Source organism: Perna viridis, chromosome 8, assembly GCF_037379345.1.
Source record: "Perna viridis isolate PV_CMFRI_1.1 ecotype Kerala chromosome 8, ASM3737934v1, whole genome shotgun sequence".
Taxonomy (NCBI): domain Eukaryota; kingdom Metazoa; phylum Mollusca; class Bivalvia; order Mytilida; family Mytilidae; genus Perna; species Perna viridis.
Window position 1 is genome coordinate 48,173,893 of NC_142452.1, and position 22,496 is coordinate 48,196,388.

Consider the following 22,496-nt stretch of genomic DNA (forward strand, 5'->3'; position numbering starts at 1 on the left):
ATGACCTAAAGTCCTTTCACCAGAAATCTGTGCGAACAAGACATGACCTGAAGTTCTTTCACCAGAAACTTGTCTAAGCCAGACACAGCCTGAAGTTCTTTCACCAAAAACCTGTCTAAACCAAACATGACCTGAAGTTACTTCACCAGAAACCTGTCTAAACCAAACACAGCCTGAAGTTATTTCACTAGAACCCGTCTAAACCAGACACAGCCTGAAGTTCTTTCACCAGAAAACTGTCTAAACCAGACATGACCTAAAGTTCTTTCACAAGAAACCTGTCTGAACCAGACATGACCTAAAGTCCTTTCACCAGAAACCTGTCCACACCAGACACAACTTGAAGTTCTTTCACCAGAAACCTGTATCAAGCAGACATGACTAAAGTTCTTTCTCCAGAAACCTGTCTAAACCAGACACAGCCTGAAGTTCTTTCACCCCAAAAACTTTCTAAATCAAACACAGCCTGAAGTTCATTTACCAGAAACCTGTCTAAACCAGATACAGCCTAAAGTTCTTTCACCAGAAACCTGTCTAAACCAGACACAGTCTGAAGTTCATTCCACAGAAACCTGTCTAAACCAGACATGAACAAGTTCTTTCACCAGAAACCTGTCTAAACCAGACAGTCTGAAGTTCATTCCTCAAAAAACCTGTCTAAACCAGACATGAACAAAAGTTTCTTTCACCAGAAACCTGTCTAAACCAGACACAGCCTAGAGTTCTTTCACCAGAAACCTGTCTAAGCCAGACATGACTAAAGTTCTTTCACCAGAAATGTGTCAAACCAGACACAACCTGAAGTTCTTTCACCAAAAAACTGTCTAAATCAGAAACAGCCTGAAGTTCTTTCACCAGAAACCTGTCTAAACCATACACAGCCTGAAGTTCTTTCTCCAGAAACCTGTCTAAACCAGACACAGCCTGAAGTTCTTTCACCCCAAAAACTGTCTAAATCAAACACAGCCTGAAGTTCATTTACCAGAAACCTGTCTAAACCAGATACAGCCTAAAGTTCTTTCACCAGAAACCTGTCTAAACCAGACACAGTCTGAAGTTCATTCCACAGAAACCTGTCTAAACCAGACGGACTGAAGTTCTTTCATCAGAAACCTGTCTAAACCAGACAGTCTGAAGTTCATTCCCCCCAAAAAAACTAAACCAGACATGAACTGAAGTTCTTTCACCAGAAACCTGTCTAAGCCAGACACAGCCTAGAGTTCTTTCACCAGAAACCTGTCTAAACCAGACATAGCCTCAGGAACCTGTCTAAACCAGACATTAACTGAAGTTCTTTTACTAGAAACCTGTCTAAACCAGACACAGCCTAAAGTTTTTTCACCAGAAACCTGTCTAAACCATACAAAGCCTAAAGTTCTTTCATCAAGAACCTGTCTAAACCAGACATGAACTGAAGTTCTTATACCAGAAACCTCTCTAAACCAGACACAGCCTGAAGTTCTTTCACCAGAAACCTGTCTAAACCAAACATGCACTGAAGTTCTTTTTTTATTATTTTCAGTGGTTTTTAACCTGTGTAAATCAAATAACTCATAAAATAGTTCAGTTTTGACAGGTTCTGTTTGGGTGCATTAGTACTTATTTCTGGGAAGGAGCAAGATAATTATTTAAAGTAATATGAAACAAGTTTAAGATAACAAATTTTTGTATAGGAGAGGGCAGTATGCTGATTTATCTTTGTCCATCATTTTGTAACACATTTGTTTTTACATTGTCAGTGTCTGTAAACCATAGGCTATTGATATCTTATACAAATCTTTGTATGGGTATACTGAATTGTGGAATGCATTTTCGTACTCGTATGACATCTGCTTCCTGTTTGCCTGAAAGAACTTGAATTTTCCTTGCACAGTAGTATTATGTACTAAGCTTCCTATAGGAATGTTGCATTGTGGGATGAGATTTTGTACTCAAATGACATCTACTTCCTGTTTGCTGAAAAAATGATTTTTTTTTATTAAGGCTTGGAAAATGACAAATTTTGCAATTTTTCCAATATCAGATAGCAAAAATTTTCAACCCTTGAAAATTACAGTCTGTGTGGTTTTATTGATGTCTAAACATCCTGCCTGCCTCTCCCCATATTGTTTATTTGCAATTAGGATGGAAAGCGGGTGTATCACGTGTGAGCCATCATCCTAACTTGATTCTTTACATGAACAATCTAACTAAAACTTCTTAGTTCATATAAAGTCTTGGTGTTCTTTAAGTGTCTCAAGATATTCCTATATTTTATTTTCTTAAAAAGAAGTAGAAATATTTCTCAGTATCACCCTAACTGCATATTGATGATGTGAGTATGAAAAATAATGGTTAATTAACTTTCAGCAATATTTTCCAAATGATAGACAAATTTTACGGGAATAATTAATAATGTAATCTTCTTATGTGTTTCATCTAAGTGGTTTATCAGAGGATCACAAATTAACATTTTCTTAATTGAAAATAACCATGTGCATGCCCAAAACATTTCCAAATTGGTGAACTTGTTACATTTCACCATATCTGTTGATTTTGCTCTGTTAAGAAAGTTAACAAAAACATCTCTGGCTGATTCTTATTTTGACCTGTACTTTCAGTATTGTTCTGTGACCATCCACTCTCATTATACCCCACTTGCAATGTAGCAGAAATATAGTGTCTGTCTGTCTCCTTCCTTCAGTCCTTTTATTACTTAGGGGATGACCCATGTGTTACTCCTCTTACACCACTAAATGGAATTTATGAAACTTTCAGATTCTGTATGACATATACCCATTGTGCACCTCCTATTTTAGATTTTGAACCAATTCAATTTGGGAGTTTCACAAAGGAAAACATGGGCTTTGTCATTATGAATATGGTGACATGGGAGTACCTAAATCTTACCTTTAATCCTGCACCTCCTTTTTTAGATTTTGATACTAATCATTTTTTAGGTCAAAATGTGCATGTTATCAAACTTGTGATTAGAGTGGGGGGAATTTATTTAGTATTTCCATTTCCCAATTTTAAGATGATGTAAAACAGTGTGTAGATTATGGAAATATGAAAATCAGCTTTATTTTTCCCAGAAAGATGTCACTAATTCATTGTGATTCATTTATACAAAGAAACTTAATTACAGTCTTCTATGTAATCTGCTCAATTTCTTTTTTTAGACAACTTAACTCTCAATCTATTAATAGTAACAAAAAAATCATCAACATCATTAATTAACAGAGCTTATAAAATAATGAGTAAAAGCTTTAGAATACAGTGACTCATTAATATTTACAGTTTAACCTGTATGAAATGAACCAAGGATGTACTTGTAATCTGTGTAAACCAGATATCTTCCAAAGTCCAATTATAAAGTTTTAATACCTTTTAAACCTGTTTAAAGCAAACACCTGCTTTAATCAAACAAATACATATGTACAAAAGAGGTTTTGTTTTGTTTGGTTATACTGTATCTGGCAAGAATTGCTCAATTTTAATGATTGTCCATACAGCATCATTTTATGTTTTAACCATCATGTTGTACAGGAAGGACAACTATTGGCATTTATCCATCACATTGTAGAGGAAGGACAACTATTGACATTTATCCATCACGTTGTAGAGGAAGGACAACTATTGACATTTATCCATCACGTTGTAGAGGAAGGACAACTATTGACATTTATCCATCACGTTGTAGAGGAAGGACAACTATTGGCATTTAACCATCATGTTGTACAGGAAGGACAACTATTGGCATTTATCCATGCGAATAATTGATATAGAAGTCATGATAAAAGTCTAAATCAAACCAAATAGGAATTCTATGAAAACATAATATGCACACACTATCCAGTATAGATGGTATAGTAAACTTTCAGTACTCAGTCAATTTAAAAAAAAAAGGACTTATGGTAAATTTCAGCTCAAAAAATTATTTTACTTGGCTTTGGACAGAAAAAAGTTAGTATTAAGTATCACCCATTACTTAATCATGTAGAGTTTTAAATAAAGACTTAAACCTCTGTTCTTGATGAAAATGTCTGTATTACACGATATAATTTCTCACTAACTTAAACCTCATACAGCGCTCTAGAAGAAAGTTATATGTGTCTAACTTCAAATCTGACTGAACTTTTTATACACTTAAGTACCATTCTGTGTAAGAATCAGGCAATGGGTGGCACATTATATTTCTCAATTTGGTCTTTTTTGCCACAAATGTATTCAATACATTTAGAGAACAACTGAAAAGCTATTTTAATTTATCCTGAAGCATCAGTGACATAGATATTTTTTGATTGCCTATATAAGGAACAAGTGCAGGAAAATTTTCCTACCATTTTTCCATAGTGCATTTCAACTAAATATGACCTATCAATATCTTAAAAAAGCAAATTTTACAAACATTTTCATGGTTATTTCTGGAGGTTATCAGGTATAAAAACTTGGTTAATGCAATAAAATCTCTGTGTTTTTTCCCTTCATGTGCCACACCTTATACACATTTTACCTGATTTTTAGATGGAGAAGTACTTAAAACCTACAAGGCCTAATCTAGGCTTCAGTGATAAGGAGAAGTTTAAGTATTAAAGTCCTTTGAAAATAATGATATTGATATTTTTGTCTATGTAATTTATTATAAAACTTCTCCCTGTCAAAGAGAAATGGGAGAAGTGAGCAAAGGGAATGAGAAGATTTTTTCTCCCTTTAGATTAGGCCCTCACCTACTTTATCAAAGTAGCCATATGAGAGTTACAAATGTAGGGGAAATGCATTGACAGGGACAACTTTGGAATCATAGAAAAGACAACGGACAAAAACCTTTCATACATCAGAGAGGAAATTAAAAAGCATGAAAATACAAACCTCACAAAACTCACTAAAATCCTGAGATGAACTTTGTTGCTGTTCTGGGTCGAGCAAAATTTCTTTTGTACTGTAGAAAAAAGGAAAGATATTTCGATATCACTTCAGTAAATTGAGTTATATTTTCATTGAAATGCACTGATAATGAACATATCTGGGCAGATAACTCAGTCAAAAGCCTCATTTTTCTAACATTCTATTAAAAAAATAAGGTATAGTTGTAGAATATTGAAATGGCATATTTTACTATTTTTACATGAACAATGTAAAAGGGTTTAACTAAAGCCATTTTTACTAGAAGTCATCAGTGCTTTATAATCTAATTACAACACAAGATCATGACTCGCTACTTAAATCAAATGTCTCCGGAGCTTATAATTGAATAAGACTCACTCCTAAATGAAAATCCTTTGAGAAAACTATTGCCATTAGTTATTTAGCAAGAGAGGATGATAAGTCTTAGTGTCATCAAATTGTTTTTTTTTTTATATTGATCCAAGTTCACGAGTTTTTGCTCTATTTTGAAATAATTTACAATGTAATATTGATGTTGAAATTACTTGGAACAAAGATTTCTAATAGATTTCTATTGCACTGTTGTTGTTTTATATTGAAATACAATAAATTTTACAAAACAATGGTTTTATAGAAATACAAGGGTTTATATGATGAAACAGTTATTTCAGTGAATCTCATGTGTTTTGATGGGATAAACAGGAATGGTTTTGATAAAACACTATTATTGGGATAAAACAGGGATGGCTTTGATGAAACAATCATTTTGATAAACGTAATAAAACAGGGATGGTTTTGATGAAACAATCATTTTGATAAATATAATAAAACAGGGATGGTTTTTGATGAAACAGTCATTTTGATAAATATAATAAAACAGGGATGGTTTTGATGAAACATTCATTTTGATAAATATAATAAAACAGGGATGGTTTTGATGAAACAGTCATTTTGATAAACGTAATAAAACAGGGATGGTTTTGATAAAACAGGAATGGTTTTGATGAAACAATCATTTTGATAAATGTAATAAACAGGGGTGGTTTTGATGAAACAGTCATTTTGATAAATATAATAAAACAGGGATGGTTTTGATGAAACATTCATTTTGATAAGTATAATAAAACAGGAATGGTTTTGATGAAACAGTCATTTTGATAAACATAATAAAACATGGATGGTTTTGATAAAACAGGAATGGTTTTGATGAAACAATCATTTTGATAAATGTAATAAAACAGGGATGTTTTTGATGAAACAATCATTTTGATAAATATAATGAAACATGGATGGTATTGATGAAACAATCATTTTGATAAATATAATAAAACAGGGATGGTTTTGATGAAACAATCATTTTGATAAATGTAATACACAGGGGTGGTTTTAATGAAACAGTCATTTTGATAAATATAATAAAACAGGGATGGTTTTGATGAAAGTCATTTTGATAAATATAATAAAACAGGGATGATTTTGATGAAACAATCATTTTGATAAACATAATAAAACAGGGATGGTGTTGATGAAAGAGGGATGGTTTTGATAAAACAATCATTTTGAAAAATATAATAAAACATGGATGGTTTTGATAAAGCAGGAATGGTTTTAATGCAACACTCATTTTGATAAACATGGTAAAACAGGAATTGTTTTGACGGAACACTCATTTTGCTAAACATGGTAAAGCAGGAATGGTTTTTATGAAACACTATCCTTTTGATAAAACAGGAATGCTTTTGATAAGACAATATATAATTCCAAGTCGGGAATTAATGGCACTTGACTAATGTTGGTCAATAAAATTTGTTTATATCATACAGGACTTACCATGGTTTTTATAGACCCCACTTTGCAGAGATATATAGCATCAATTCATTCATCCTTTTGTCTGTCCACAATGACTTTTTAGTTTTTCTTTGCCATTCTCATCTCAGCAACTTGATATTTTTTTTGCAGATGCTTTATATAGTTGTGCTATATTGTTGGATTTGATTTCAGACTGAAGTCACATCAACTTTCTGTTAGTCAACTTCCTTTATATTTTGACCATATGGTTGGGTTACCAACTGATTTGTTCATTGTGTCATAGTTTTCCCTTCCTCTTTTTTCTACCCTGGACTTGAATTTTTATGTGCAACTCGATGGTAGAAAAGCAGAGGATGGTTACCCTACCGGTGCACCTGGTCCCAGTATTTTGTGGAGTATGAGTTGCTCATTTACTTTTGTTTCTCTGTATGTATAATTTTCGTTGTTTTATGTTCTTTGTTCTTTGTTGTGTGTGTCTGTTTTCCATTTCTGGTCTTTGTCCCTTGATTACATTCTTTTGATTTCTGCTAAAATCTGAGTTCCCTTGATTATTCTTTTATATGTGTGTTGGGGGGAAGGGGGTGATTTTATCATTTGGACTCTTCCCTATTCATGACCTGCATTATTTTACCATTTGGACCCCTCTCTCATTCATTACTTGCATTAGTTCTAATAACAGAATTATATTTCAGACAAAATCACAGTGAAATTGAAAAGAGACGACGAGACAAGATGAATGCCTATATTACAGAGTTATCTTCCCTACTGCCAATGTGTAATGCTATGAATCGTAAGCTGGATAAATTAACTGTACTACGAATGGCAGTACAACACCTTAAGTCACTCAGAGGTACTTGTTATTTCTTTTTATTAAATGCAGTCCTATTTACCACTCCAATTTTGGTCTGTGAATAAGTCCTCCACTGCCCTATTATAAACATTTCAGGCCTAATTGCTATTTTCTATTGACAAGGGCAAAAAACACTTGAATTGATTACCTGTGTATTTTAATATCATGGTTAAAGATTCAATGATTTGTTTTTTTGGGGAGGAATCCTAATATACTGGGTTTTTATCATTAGAAAGCACTATCAAAAAGTGACATCTTCAAGCAATACTTCATCTTTGTCATGTTCTTTGGAATCCCATACAATTCATTAAATAGGATCAAAATTTAGAAGAAAGAGACAGGACCTGAATCCTAAGGAAAAATAAAAATAGTGCAGAAACAAATAAAATGTTTTTAGCTTCTTATGCATGGTTACCATTTGTTGTGTTTTTTTTTTCAGGAGCAACAACAACGATTACAGAAGCCAGTCAGCGACCTTCATTTCTGTCTGAAGATGTACTCAAAAGTCTTATCTTAGATGTGAGTATAATTTTCAAAGTTTATGTTCACCTAAGAGCAGTGATTGTCCAACCCTTATTTTAGGACCAAATTTGGCCCCCATTCCCAAAGAGAAATATGCTCAAAGTTTTCCAAATTTCACCAATGAAATTTCCAACTGTGTTTTTGAACATCTTATCATGATTTGTACATGATTAAAACAAAGATTTGTGAGATGTACAAAATCCTGTACCCACTTTACTATATCAAATTCAATACCCTGGAAGCTGTAATGGTCTTCATTGAGGCTTTTATTAAGAATATTGGCAAAAATTCCTGACGAATCTTGAGTGGGATTATTCATATATTGTACATTGAAAATCCCAAAACATGGCGTGAACTGGAAGACTGTCTACATACACCATGTAACGAACCAAAAAAATTAATTACACATAAAAATTGAAGATTAGGAAAACAAGATGTCACACAAAGACTATATCAATATCAGTATAAACTGCAAAAAACCTGGAAGGACATCGGGTAATCCAGAAAAGTATGCATTTCCTGCTCCACCAGCAACACCTGTCATTTACAAATGAGTCTACTGTGAAAGTACTTTAATTCATGGATAATGGAGGAAACACAAGTTTGTGGATTCTCGAATTCATGGTTTTTGGGATATACATCAATGGGAATCTCCTTTTCATTGGGAACTAATTTTTGTGGTTTGGTCTACCCTTGAAAACCACGAAAATTGGTACCCTACTAACAAAAGTACTTGTAATATTCTTGTCCTCATATATATATATATATATATATATATATAAAGGTTACATATTTTTAAATATTAGTTATGCTTCAAAGTACTTAAATTATCCTTCTTTAATCTAATAGCTGAAACAATTACGATTTGATGCATCGGCAGTTTCAATTGAGGGGAGATAACTCTTTATATCAGTTCATTTTCTCATCGATGGATGTTAATAAGATTTATGCTGTCAACTTATACTTTTCACATATATCTCTGTAGAATATGTCAAATATGTAACTTCATTTCAGTGTGCAACTCTGTCATAGCAGATCATATTTAGAAAGTTGGTTTTATTTTGCCTCTTATACAATGCAAAATATCTTGGGATTTTTCATTTCTAATTTATTTGAAAATGCACTAAACGACAACCATTTTTGTTGACATTTTTGTTTATTGATGAACAATTCAATTTTTGTTGAAAAGAATTCTTTTGATTATTTCTAAAATTTTGAAATTATTATCTTAACATTTCAACTGATTTCCAACACCAATAAAGTGAGGTATTGATTATACTGTAAAACCTATGCAAACCAAACCCTGAAAACCTTTCTTATGCAGTCTCTTTTTAAACTTCCTTTAGATCAGTTAAAATGTATTTTAAAAAAAACGAAAAAAGGGATATTTGTCTATACTGAACACACTTATAAGTGTAAGTATTTGTAAGAATCAGGCAAAATGAGAAAAATAAGAAACCTGCATGTCAAAAATCCACTGATTTGACTATATAATTTCACTCAAGGATGCTTTTTCCATTTGAAAAGACCGTTATTGATTTCTGCATCACGTGATATGCTCAGAAATTTTTAAATAGAATGTTATAAAAATGAGGTTTTTGACAGTTGTCTGCCCTTGAAATGTTTATTTACAGTGCATTTTGATGAAATTGTAACTCAATGGTCCAGCATAATATGAAAAATCTTGTCTGTTTTCCTTGATTCTGGTGGTGCAAATAGTCAAATTATACTATCAAAATGATGGGTTTTTTCATACCATGTTTCACCTACTGCCTGATTCTTACAGGACCTGACACTTAAGTCCGATAGCAGTATGGTTTAGACAAGTTTCATATGTTATATTTTTTACAGCACATACAATGATGAAGTTCATTTCATTGAGTTGGTTCTCTCTTGATTTAATAACATTTCTTCGGTAGTTATATAGACTATTGGGAAGGGGATTCAACCAAACTTAGAATAAAATACCCATTAAGTGATAGAAAGTTTAAATCTCTTTGTTAGCCATCTAATGAACTACCTTAGACATTTCATTAGGTAGTGGTGATTCAGTCAAGGGAAAACCAACTTTATTCATTGAAGTTCACTGTTTTACTGGCTGTAAAAGTGTTAAGGGATTGATTGCGTCTTCCACCACTCCTTTATTCCATGCATAATAACAGAAAACTCTACAATTTTTCGTTTAAGTAAGTATGGTATTTAAATACCTCTTCAATTAATTCTTTTGACATTTACTGGTGATGTAGCTATATACCTCCTAGGCACATTTTTGCTTTGGGAATCAGTGACCGTCTGCAGCTCATTATTGATCTTCTAAAATGCCAATAAATATACCATGAATATATGAAAATGGACTGTGAAACAAACATATCTGTTTCAATATACAGATATATGTACCCTGATTTATTGACAGTGCATTGACTTGACATCAAACTGAAATTTTAGTGAGGCATATAACCATGCTTGAGGGTTGATCAGCTGGAGGAGATGTGTCAGGTATCATGGTTGGGGACTTTTGACTTTGAACTTTGACTTAAAATGATTTTTACATGTGGCAGATGTACAGTATTTTTACTACAGCATTGCCCACAGAGATAGAATCCATTTCAATGATGTCCTGTTGTTTTTATATTGCAACTAATTTGAAGACTTGTAAGGTTTAAAGCCAGGAAAACAATGATTTAACTATTGATAGAAAGTATAAATCTTCTTGTTACTTTGTATGTATTATTTTGATTAAATCATGTTCTTTGCTGTGTATGTTTGTTTTCCATGTCTGGTCTTTGTCCCTGGATTACATTCTTTTGATTTCCACTAGAATCTTGGTTCCCTTGATTACTCTTCCATGTCTGGTCTTTGTCCCTGGATTACATTCTTTTGATTTCCACCAGAATTTTGGTTCCCTTAATTACTCTTCCATGTCTGGTCTCTGTCCCTGGATTACATTCTTTTGATTTCCACCAGAATCTTGGTTCCCTTGATTACTCTTCCATGTCTGGTCTCTGTCCCTGAATTACATTCTTTTGATATCCACCAGAATCTTGGTTCCCTTGATTACTTTTTCAAAACAACATAACATTTGTGATGTCACAGCAAAAGTTTTCATTCATTCAGTGACAGAAAATTTTAAAACTCATGTGTGTTTTGACTCAGGTAGAACCGTTGTAATTTAAAATCATTTATAGCAAGTGAAATAGTTAAATTCAGATGTTTGAGTTGGTCTACCCTTGATCAAATCTCCATTACCTGAGTAACTGTTTTTGTTAAATGGACTACTCAAAAGGAGATATAACTTTTTGTTACATATCCAATGTCTAGAAAATTTAAATCTTCTTGTCAATTCTCCAGTTTATTACCTAAGGCAGTTCAACAGGTTATGGTCATTCTATCACAAGAAGACTCCTGAAATTCATTATTTCACTTGCTGTAATTCTCAGCTGCTATTTCCAGCACGGCCATTGCATTTTGCCGTATATTGTTACTGATTTAAGTCGTATATTGTTACTAACTTAGTCGATGTGAAAACAGATGTAAATTTCATATTTGTTGGTGAAAACCTAAATATTATATCCATAAGCTGTCGTAGGCACGACTCATTTAGATCAAAGAGATAAAATTTTAATTAATGCTGTTTTCATGTCTTTGTTCTATGTGTAAATCATAGGTTTGAATTGGCAGTTATTTCTAATTTGACAAGTTTGTTGTTAAAACCATTTCTAGGGATGGGTTTTTATTTGATTTAATTAAACAAAACTTGGCATGGACATGAAATGATGCTTATGTCATTTTTGATGTGGAGTTCGGAAAAGTCAGCAGTTTTTAAATCATTGTTTGTGTATATCATCCAAATATAACATTGTTGTTATGTTTTGTCTTTTATTGTATTTTTTTTTCATTGTTTTTTTAATATATTTAATATATTCCCATAATTCTTCAAACTGTAAACCATTTTTTTTTCACAGTTATTTTTCACATTATGGGATATCAATTGGATTTTGATACTTTTGTTTTATTTTTCCAACTAACAGTCTTATTATTATGAGATGCAAAAGTCATATGCAAAACAGTTTATTTTCTTGATTTTTTTTCTGAATTAGTCAAAATAAATTTCTCATAAAAATGAGTTGGTACTCTATATACTCTTACAAGGTTTGTTGTTTACAAGATTCAGTTTCTTGATGTTAGTTACTTAAAGCTGAATTTAAATAGTTTTAGGTTGTTTTTATATTTGTTTTTGTTTTTGTTTTTTTTTTTTTGGGGGGGGGGGATGAGGTGTCATTGATTCCATGGTTTTTTTCTATAAATAATGATGATGTTTTGTAATTTACCAAAATGATAAGAATGAAATAAACTACAGAGAAAGCACTATGATATTTAGAATAAAGGGGAATAACTCTTTGATCTATACATAATAAAAAAAAATTGTAAAGGAACTTTGAACAAATATTCTTTATCATCCACTTTTAATGCAGAAAAAAACTGTGTTCTTCCTGTCATCATAATGACTTAAGCATTAAATTAGAACAAAAAAATATGGTGGGATTGAATTTAGCCTGTGCCACCATAGTATAATAGCTATCATTGAATCTACTTGGTTTCTACATGGACAGTCTCTTAAATTACCATCAGTATCATCAAGCCAGCCTAATTTGGCGAGATGAGAAATAGTGATGATACTGTCTGTCTAGACCTTCCAAACTGAGAAATAATGTAGCAGTCAGGATGATGACATTTCATTACAGTGTACTCCCAGTCCAGTTTCCTCTTACAAAAGCAAATATATTCTGAAAAGTGAAAGTTATATACTATGCTCCTCTTTCCCTATGGAAGGTCAAACAGATTACGAAAAGGATTTTTCATTTTCTGAAGACAGATATTAACAGTAGGAAAGTGGATTTACTGTTTAAAATTGTAATGATCATTTAAAATTTCAAAATACCTGGTAACCTAGCATGTGGCATCATCAAAATGCCTAGAACACAATCAGGAACACTTCATCAACAAAGTACTGGAAAACTACACCATCAAAATGCCTAGAACACAATCAGGAACACTTCATCATCAAAGTACTAGAACACTACACCATCAAAATGCCTAGAACACAATCAGGAACACTTCATCATCAAAGTACTGGAACACTACACCATCAAAATGTCTAGAACACAATCAGGAACGCTTCATCATCAAAGTACTGGAACATTACACCATCAAAATGCCTAGAACACAATCAGGAACACTTCATCATCAAAGTACTGGAACACTACACCATCATAATGCCTAGAACACAATCAGGAACATTTCGTCATCACTGTACTAGATCACTACTCCATCAAATTGGCCAGAAATTGTTGTTTTCAAGTTAATATAGTTTAATATAGACCTTATATTAAAGAGGGATGGTTTACACCTTAAAAAAGTAGTTTAACCCCTGACTGTGGGTATGTGCCTGCCCACTGTCAGGAGACTTTGGTCAATAATGTGTCTGTGTTGTTATTTTTAGTTTTATTTTGAAGATTGTGTCATTTTTATTACTTTTGTTGTTGGGGAATTTTTTAGACCTACTTAATGGTGTTAACTTGTTGAAGACCTTTTGATGATCTCTGTTAAGGTTATATGCTGATGCATTTGTTACTTTTTACCATATTCATACTTTTTTTATGTAGTTTTTGTTTTTTTTGTTATCATTCTATAGAATCTTTTTATCCGTTTTGGGGTTTTAATCCTTCAAGAATTCTCACCAGTTCAGTGATAAAATTGACAAATAGAAATGTAAAATCTGTGGAATGTTTTTTGGTTAAAATTAGCATATTTTCTGTGAAAAATATGAAATGATTCAATTTTACATAAAAAAATTTCCTTTTATGTAAAAATCTCCCACATGAACTGTTCCTAAGGTAATCAGTTATGTGTATTGCTGAAATAAGTATTAAAGATTAATATTCAGTATAAGCATTTAAAAAAACAACAGTTTATAATTATATGAGAAATGCAAATTTATGATTACAGTTTTATTTAACATTAGATAATCTTTGAAATTGCCAGTGTTCACAAGAATCAAAACCATTGAGTGTTAACCTGCAAAAAAAATTATAATGACATTGTTGTCGTCTGAGTTGGTAATGTTGTTGTCATTAGAGTTGGCATTGTTGATGTCATCCAAGTTACCTTTGTTTTCATCCGAGTTGGCGTTGTTGTTGTCATCTGAGTTGGCATTGTTGTAATCCAAGTTAGCATTGTTGTCATCCGAGTTGGCATTGTTGTTGTCATCTGAGTTGGCATTGTTGTAATCCAAGTTAGCATTGTTGTCATCCGAGTTAGCATTGTTATCATCTGAGTTGGCATTGTTGTAATCCGAGTTAGCATTGTTGTTATCCGAGTTGGCATTGTTGTTGTCATTTGAGTTGGCATTGTTGTCATCTGAGTTAGCATTGTTGTCATCTGAGTTGGCATTGTTGTCATCCGATTTAGCATTGTTGTTATCCGAGTTGGCATTATTGTTGTAATCTGAGTTGGCATTGTTGTCAACCGAGTTAGCATTGTTGTTATCTGAGTTGGCATTGTTGTTATCCAAGTTAGCCTTGTTGTCATCCGAGTTAGTATTGTTGTCATCTGAGTTGGCATTGTTGTCATGTGAGTTGGCATTGTTGTCATCCGAGTTAGTATTGTTGTCATCTTAGTTGGCGTTGTTGTCCTAGTTGGCATCTGTAGTCACTAGATTTGCATACAATAACTTGACCATTGGCTGTTTGATGTCTTTTAAATTTTATAGCAAGGTTCTTCACCATCAAAGGAAAGTTGGTATTATTTTTGGGGGTAATGGCCTCACTTTTTTAGGATTAGAGTCCAAAAAGTGACTAAAAAGGAGCGTTTCATGGAAATTAACTATATACCTCTAGTAAAAGCATATGGATATCACTGATATTGTTCCACACTATATTGGTCTGACTGGGATTGGTTTTGGGGGTTAAGAATTGAACTTTGTAGAAATAAAGGGGTAAAGAAGGGGGTCCAGAAATTTCTGTTTCCCTGATGTCCGAACAATGCCTTGTCCATAAGTGAATTTATCTCTCTGGCTCTGTATTACACCGAAGGAAGGCTTGGATTAATTTTGTGGGTTTTAACTTGAACCTGTTAGGAATTACGGGCTAATGAGTGGCCAGAAACCAATATTTACCTTATGTGTGAACAGTAATTGAGAAAAGTGAATGGTTCTCATATAAATTTCACTACAAGATACCATACCAGCAAATGGAGGACTGGGATTTATTTTTGTTTGGACTAACTTGACAATGAAGGTCCACTAAGGTACCAGAAACAGGTTTTTTTTCTGATTTCTTTATGACGACTTGAGTAAAAGGAATGGATCACTTTGAAATTGTACCACAAGGTACTTTACCCCCTATCCCAGTGGAAGGTTGGGATTGATTTGGAGGTTTTTACTGGAACCACTTAGGAATAAAAGGCCTCTTAGATTCTGATCAAATTATAATCCTGTATCAAATGTCTAATCTGAATCAAAATTCATATCTGTATCAAGTTTGAATGGTGTCCGTACTAGCCCCAACTGCAGTTCAGGGTTTGACATCTGTGATCGTATCAAGCTGTGAAGCATTTTATTATATATTGACAGCCTTTTGTAAACCATGCAAAATTGAACAGTCAGTACCTTTTGTACCAAAGAGTATTGGTAATAATTATCAAACTTTGATTATTTGTAAATTTAACGTTACAGAATCTTCAAGAATCAATTTTGATTGTTGTAATGATATATTAAATCTTTCCAAGCTTGCAGAAAGCAGATAAATTCCAAGTACAGAATGCTTTTCTGTTGGAAGATTAAAAATTTAATCTTTTCTTAATCTCCATATTTCCTTGTACTTTCTCCCACGGCTGCCATTGAACTTGGTAAGATTGTAGACATAGAAATTTCCAGCAATAAATTCTGAATAAAACAATTTAATAAGTCTTTGTCATCCTACGTAACTATGGAAAATAGTTTAAATGTCGCAAAATTTCAATATTTTATTTTTAGGAGTGCAATCTCATACCAACATGAGACATTTAATACTGAAATAGATTTGTTGTTTAGTTTATGTAATGTAGCTGTTGATTGGACCTTGCGACAGTCAGATTCGTAGAATTACATTTATATTGGTCAACATTTAGGGATGACGAAGACATTCAATATTGTTAATAACCAGAGGGAAATTAATTTTGTAAAAATGAAGACATTTGTGATTTATGGAATTTTGTTTTGGTTTGTAAGGTTTAAAAGAAGTAGGATGATTTCATTTCTATATTACAAAATTTCAGTCTTTATTATCTGCCTGCTTCAACTTCGTGATCGGGAACAGGGTTTACTGGTATCCATTACCTTAGGCCCCAACTCTTTTAGTAATAAAATTTTTTAATTTGTCTACAAAGCCGTCTAGTAAATTTGAACCTGAAATTTATGGTTACATATTAAAGGTATGTACTAAATATCTAATGGATTTAACAACCTAAGTGGTCTTATGCTAGCATGTATTGTGAGTGTGGTAGTTTGCAGGTTCAGTTGCTGGCCAATACATACCAACAATCTGGTTCTGTACCAGGCATGTTGAATATGTGAGATACAGTGATGAATGGTTTAGGGTTTTTTGGGGAGGGGTTGAGAGTGAATTGTAGAGGTTGGTTATATAATCAGCCTTTAATTGTGTATATAAAGCTAATATTTACAATTTCTTTTGAGCCATTTGACAAATCCCAAAGAAGTAACATTATCATGATCAATTATAAGTAATTAACCAATCTATCAAACTTGTTTCTTTTACAGGTGGCAGAAGGTTTTTTATTTGTTGTAAGCTGTGATAGAGCCAGAATTTTATATGTGTCTGAGTCAGTCAGAGATATACTCAGTTACTCTAGAGTAAGTATGCAATCCTGTCAGAGATGTGCTCAGTTACTCCAGAGTAAGTATGCAAGCCTCTCAGAGATGTGCTCAGTTGCTCGAGAGTAATTATTTGAGTTTTTCATAGATGTACTCAGTTGCTTTAGTGTAAGTATCTAAATCAGTCAGAGATATTACACAGTTACTTGTGAGTAAGTATCCAAGTCTATCAGGGATAAACTCAGTTACTCATGAGTAATTATCTTAGTCTGTCAGAGATATACTCAGTTACTATGGAGTTATTATCCAAGTTTGTCAGGGATTTACTCAGTAACTGTGAGGTATTTATCTTAGTCTGTCAGAGATATACTCGGTAACTATGAGGTAATTATCTTAGTCTGTCAGAGATATATTCAGTAACTATGAGGTAATTATCTTAGTCTGTCAGAGATATACTCAGTTACTTCAGAGTAAGTTTAAGTTGCACCTGAGTGGAGTTGAATAATGAATGGGAAAATCTGATAATCATAGTTTTATAAGAGTCATGTGAAGTCATATTTTAATTTCACTTAAATTCAGATTCAGCTAACTTTGATTTTGATTTGTGGTTTACTTTCAGCTCACATGACACTTACTTTCAGCTCACATGACATTGACTTTCAGCTCACATGACACTTACTTTCAGCTCACATGACATTGACTTTCAGCTCACATGACACTTACTTTCAGCTCACATGACACTTACTTTCAGCTCACATGACATTGACTTTCAGCTCACATGACACTTACTTTCAGCTCACATGACATTGACTTTCAGCTCACATGATATTTACTTTCAGCTTACATGACATTTACTTTTAGCTCACATAACATTTACTGTCAGCTCACATGACATTTACATTTAGCTCATATGACATTCATTATCAGCTCACATGATAATCACACTCAGCTCATATGATAGTAACTCTCAGCTATCATGAAATTCATGTGTAAGCTCTACTATGAAGACAGACTAGTTATATTCCCTGTTCAACCAGTGGATTGTATACTGTAATTATCCCACTGTCCAACCATTTGAATTTTGTTGCGATTATTTTGACTGCCATTTGGTGGATTATTATTCCCCACAGCTACCACCCCCCCACCCCCTCACCCCCCAAAAAAAAAGATTGAAAAGAGGGAGGTATACAGTGATCTTGGTGTCTGTCCATCCATCTGTTTGTCCACTCCTCTGAAACAGCTGAATGGATTTGATGAAACGTTTAAGATTATTTTTCTATGCTAGTGTGAACCTCATGTTTTATTTTGTCCATCTGAATGATTATTGGGGTTTCCTACTGCAAAATATGGACTTGGTCATTGTTGTACCAAGAAAACCATCTTCTAATCTGTAACTTGACTGAAACTGTTGAGTGAAATTTGATGAAACCATAACAAATTCTTTACTATGTGAATCGACTTTGCACCTCTTATTCGTTTTTTTTTTATATCACTTATGGATTTTAATATGTGGTTTCTGGGGAGTAGAGCGAGGGGTATCACCAAATGATCTCACTGTTTTCCTAGATTTTAAATTTGATATGGGATTAGACTTCACATGTACATCTACTATTTAGGCTTTATGCAAATGTTTGCTTCTTTGCATTCCTCAAGTTGATTTTATTTTCTCATTATTCTTTGAAACTTCACTAGATATGTTTAATTTAATTCCCTTTACATCTCCCTGTAAATTTATGCAATCTTGTATAATGTAAATATGGTGCAATTTTCTCTTTTATTCTGTAATAAAAAAACATGAATTATAGCATTAATCCTCAGTAACATTTTTATGTTCTGATTCTATAGATAAGGATTTTATTTGTTCATAGTTTAAATCGTAATTATAATCATTTGGCCTATTTTTCTCATTTTGAATTCCCAGAACTATTTTTTTCTTGCCCATTTTTCTCAATATAACATAGACATCATAGAACTGTATTAGTCTGGCCTATTTTTCTCAGTTTGACATTATAGAACTGTATAAGTCTGGCCTATTTTTCTCAACCTGACATCACAGAACTGTATAAGTCTGGCCTATTTTCTCAATCCAACTTCACAGAACTGTATAAGTCGGGCCTATTTTTCACAATCGGACATCATAGAACTGTATAAGTCTGGCCTATTTTTCTCAACCTAACGTCACAGAACTGTGTAAGTCTGGCCAATTTTTCTCAATCTGACATCATAGAACTATATAAGTCTGGCCTATTTTTCACAACCTGACGTCACAGAACTATATAAGTCTGGCCTATTTTTCTCAATCTAACGTCACAGAACTGTATAAGTCTTGCCTATTTTTCTTAATCTAACATCACAGAAATGTACAAGTCTGGCTAATTTTTCTCAATCTGACATCATAGAACTATATAAGTCTGGCCTATTTTTCACAACCTGACGTCACAGAACTATATAAGTCTGGCCTATTTTTCTCAATCTAACGTCACAGAACTGTATAAGTCTTGCCTATTTTTCTCAATCTAACATCATAGAACTGTATAAGTCTGGCCTGTTTTTCTCAAGCTGAACATGCTAAAATAATAAATTTTTTTTGTACGGCCTATTTTTTTAAGATTGAATGTCAAAGTAAATCTTTTTCTTTCTCTCAGTCTCAGATGGGTGTATATTTTTCCTTGCATGTCTCATGTCTCAATACTAGGTTTGAAGTATTTAAAGATAGTCCAGTTTAAAAAAAATATACCCGAATAGTGAAAAGTAGAAAAAAAAGAAGCAAAGATATGAAAAATTCGGTGACATAAATTCTTTTAACATTTATTGATAAATGTCATGTGCAAAGCACTTTACTATCCTCTGTAGACAATACCTTTAAGTGGTCAATAAAATATTAGGAATTATTCCGTCTCAGCTTATGTTTCCCTGGGGAAATTTAGGATTATTTCATAAATATCGGCTAAATACACTGAAATAATCTGCACTTTAAGTTGATCATAATTCCACTATTATTGAAAGCAGTTCTTTTCATCTACAAGTATGAGGACAAATCAATTGTCTCATCTGCCATATCTAATTTACAGTCAGTAAATATTCATCCCCCTTATTGCAGTGATCGGCAAAAAGTGGACTGACTTTCATACCTATGCTGTGAAGGAGAGGGGAATATACTGTTTTACCCTTGTCCTTACTATTTTGGAACCTGTTACATTCAAATTGAGATTTGCCTCAAATCCCTCTCCAACTCTAATTACTATAGGCTGGCCATTTATGTTGCATTATTTACAGTATTGACATAAATGGCCAGCCCATGGTAAAACAATGATAAAATGGAGTTTATGAAATTTATTTTGATTCTAATAGGACTAGTTTCTTCATATTTTTTATAACTTGCAGCCTTAATCATTTGTTGCACAGAATGGCAACAGTTATTGAGCTAAATTTTGTTGTAAAATTGAGTAAAACTCTGAAGTTATGTCTCTCTTACATTGGTCATGTTTTACCATGGCTGTGGTCCTTTACCAAGTCAGGACAATTGCATTGGTCTTACCATGGCTGTGGTCCTTTACCAAGTCAGGACAACTGCACTGGTTTTTTACCATTTTTTACTCTGATATTGCTATTTATTATATGGGCTTTGATTTCGACTATTGCTAAGATTTGATCAGTTCTCAACTTCTGTAATTTTGTTATTATCCTTCATTTGAAGCAGGTCATATTAGAATTTCATATACTTTTCATGTAAAATTGTCTTGATCTTCACCAGAACTGAGTTTATATTTTCTTGTTCTGAGTTCATCTGCTTTTTCACATGAAATCATTTGAGGTAGATTTCATGTGGTAATAGCATTTATTTTGTGTGCACTATATTTTCATGTGAAAATGAAGGTTTTAGATTTATTTTTTTATTTGTTTGTTTATTTTGTAGAATGATTTGATTGGACAAAGCTTGTTTGATTATTTGCATCCCAGAGACATGAATAAAGTTAAGGAACAACTATCTTCTTCAGATATGTCACCAAGGGAACGATTTATAGACTCTCGGAGTAGGTACCAGTATTGTGTAAGATTGATGTAATTGACCAGATGATGAAAAACTTATAAAAAAGAAAACATTTATTTTGAGAAGGGGAAATAATTAGCCACATAAATTCAAATGAAAATCATAACTGCAAACCTGCCAAAAACCAAAATTTTTTAAGGTCACATCCACCATTAGTTGTGAGTCACAGTTATCACCACCCAATATCATCCGATTGTAAAACTGAAAAAAAATTTTGAACTACCATAGTGTATTTTTACATAAAAAATTATGTCATTGGCAGTTTAGTACAGAATTTTATTATACCACCCACTGACTAATTTGTAGATTAAAAAGCATTGTTTGTTCGATAGGTTTTCTTCACCATGAATCACTTTATTATGAACACTGTCTGAATTTTATATGGACTGGTACTTAAAACTACAGAATCCCTTAGATATCAATGAAAAGGGTAATAAAACGTGACATTGTGTATATACTGTTAATTGAAGTAGCTTACATAAAATGGAAAAATATAGGGCAACATAGTGATATCCTGTCTTAGTAGGTTTCAAAGCACTTCAATTATTATTTAGAACTTAGACTCAGTATGAAATATAAAGATCATGAGAACTAAGAATGAAATAATTAGTTTCCAAGAAATTAGAAAATGTTTGCTCTACAATATATTATTTTAATAGGTGATTTATCCAAAATTTGCTACACAAATTTCCCAAGAACAGTTGCAATATAATATTTATATATTGAAGTAAACTTCCAGTGATGCTCATTAACTTGATACCCCAACTCCCTCATTTAATAATAATAATTAAACTGATTAATTTGGAAACAAAATTAAACACTAAAGAAACTCATAACAAAAATGATGATCAACATCAGTGCATACAATGATTAAAATATAATACTGCAATAAGAGATGATGTTAGCATTAACACACTCCTTTAAAGCATAATAAGTAAAACAACACATAAACAAACCTCTTTTTAACAGCTATGATTTGTTGTTGAATACTGAGATCCTTCAGTCACCTATGAAATGGTCTGAGAAGCAAGTAATTAACTTTGGATGGGTCAGCTGGACTTGTAAGAATTAATACTTAATCCTATTTTTACAGCTATGATGCCGGTGAAAACAGAGCTCCTTCAACGACCAACTCATTTGTGTTCTGGTGCTAGACGATCGTTTTTCTGTCGCATGAAATCGGGGAATAAAGTTGAAATGTGTTCTCAAATGAAACTAGATAAAGATGAGTCTGATATGGTGTCAAGAAAAAAGAAATCTGGTCAGTATTAAATACTTTGGAAAGAATCAGGCAGAATTAAAAAATTAATAAAAAAAAAAAAAAATGACGCAAATTTTACAAATTGGACGCATAGTTCATGGTCTATTGAAGGTGAATATTCAGTTTGTTTGTCTTACTAGTGACAATGGATCCAGAAATGTGAGTTCAAAGTTACATTAGTGCGAAAGGGGAAAAGTGAGTTATTTCCCTTTGATAATGAATTAGTTAATTCCTTTTGATGATGAACTTGCAATGCGTTTCATATCAT

General features: G+C 32.8%; 1 protein-coding gene across 4 annotated transcripts in view; it reads left to right on the forward strand.

The window, feature by feature from the left end:
• The window catches only part of LOC148610794 (protein cycle-like), a 74,447-nt gene that overhangs the window by 33,510 nt on the left and 18,441 nt on the right, over window positions 1-22,496 (forward strand). For all 4 annotated transcript variants that reach the window (XM_088596166.1, XM_088596167.1, XM_088596168.1 and 1 more), the window contains 5 exons: window positions 7,368-7,525; window positions 7,965-8,044; window positions 16,863-16,955; window positions 20,833-20,950; window positions 22,061-22,228. In XM_088596166.1, coding sequence (XP_088452292.1) covers window positions 7,368-7,525; window positions 7,965-8,044; window positions 16,863-16,955; window positions 20,833-20,950; window positions 22,061-22,228 — 617 coding nt within the window. The remainder of the gene's footprint in view (window positions 1-7,367; window positions 7,526-7,964; window positions 8,045-16,862; window positions 16,956-20,832; window positions 20,951-22,060; window positions 22,229-22,496) is intronic.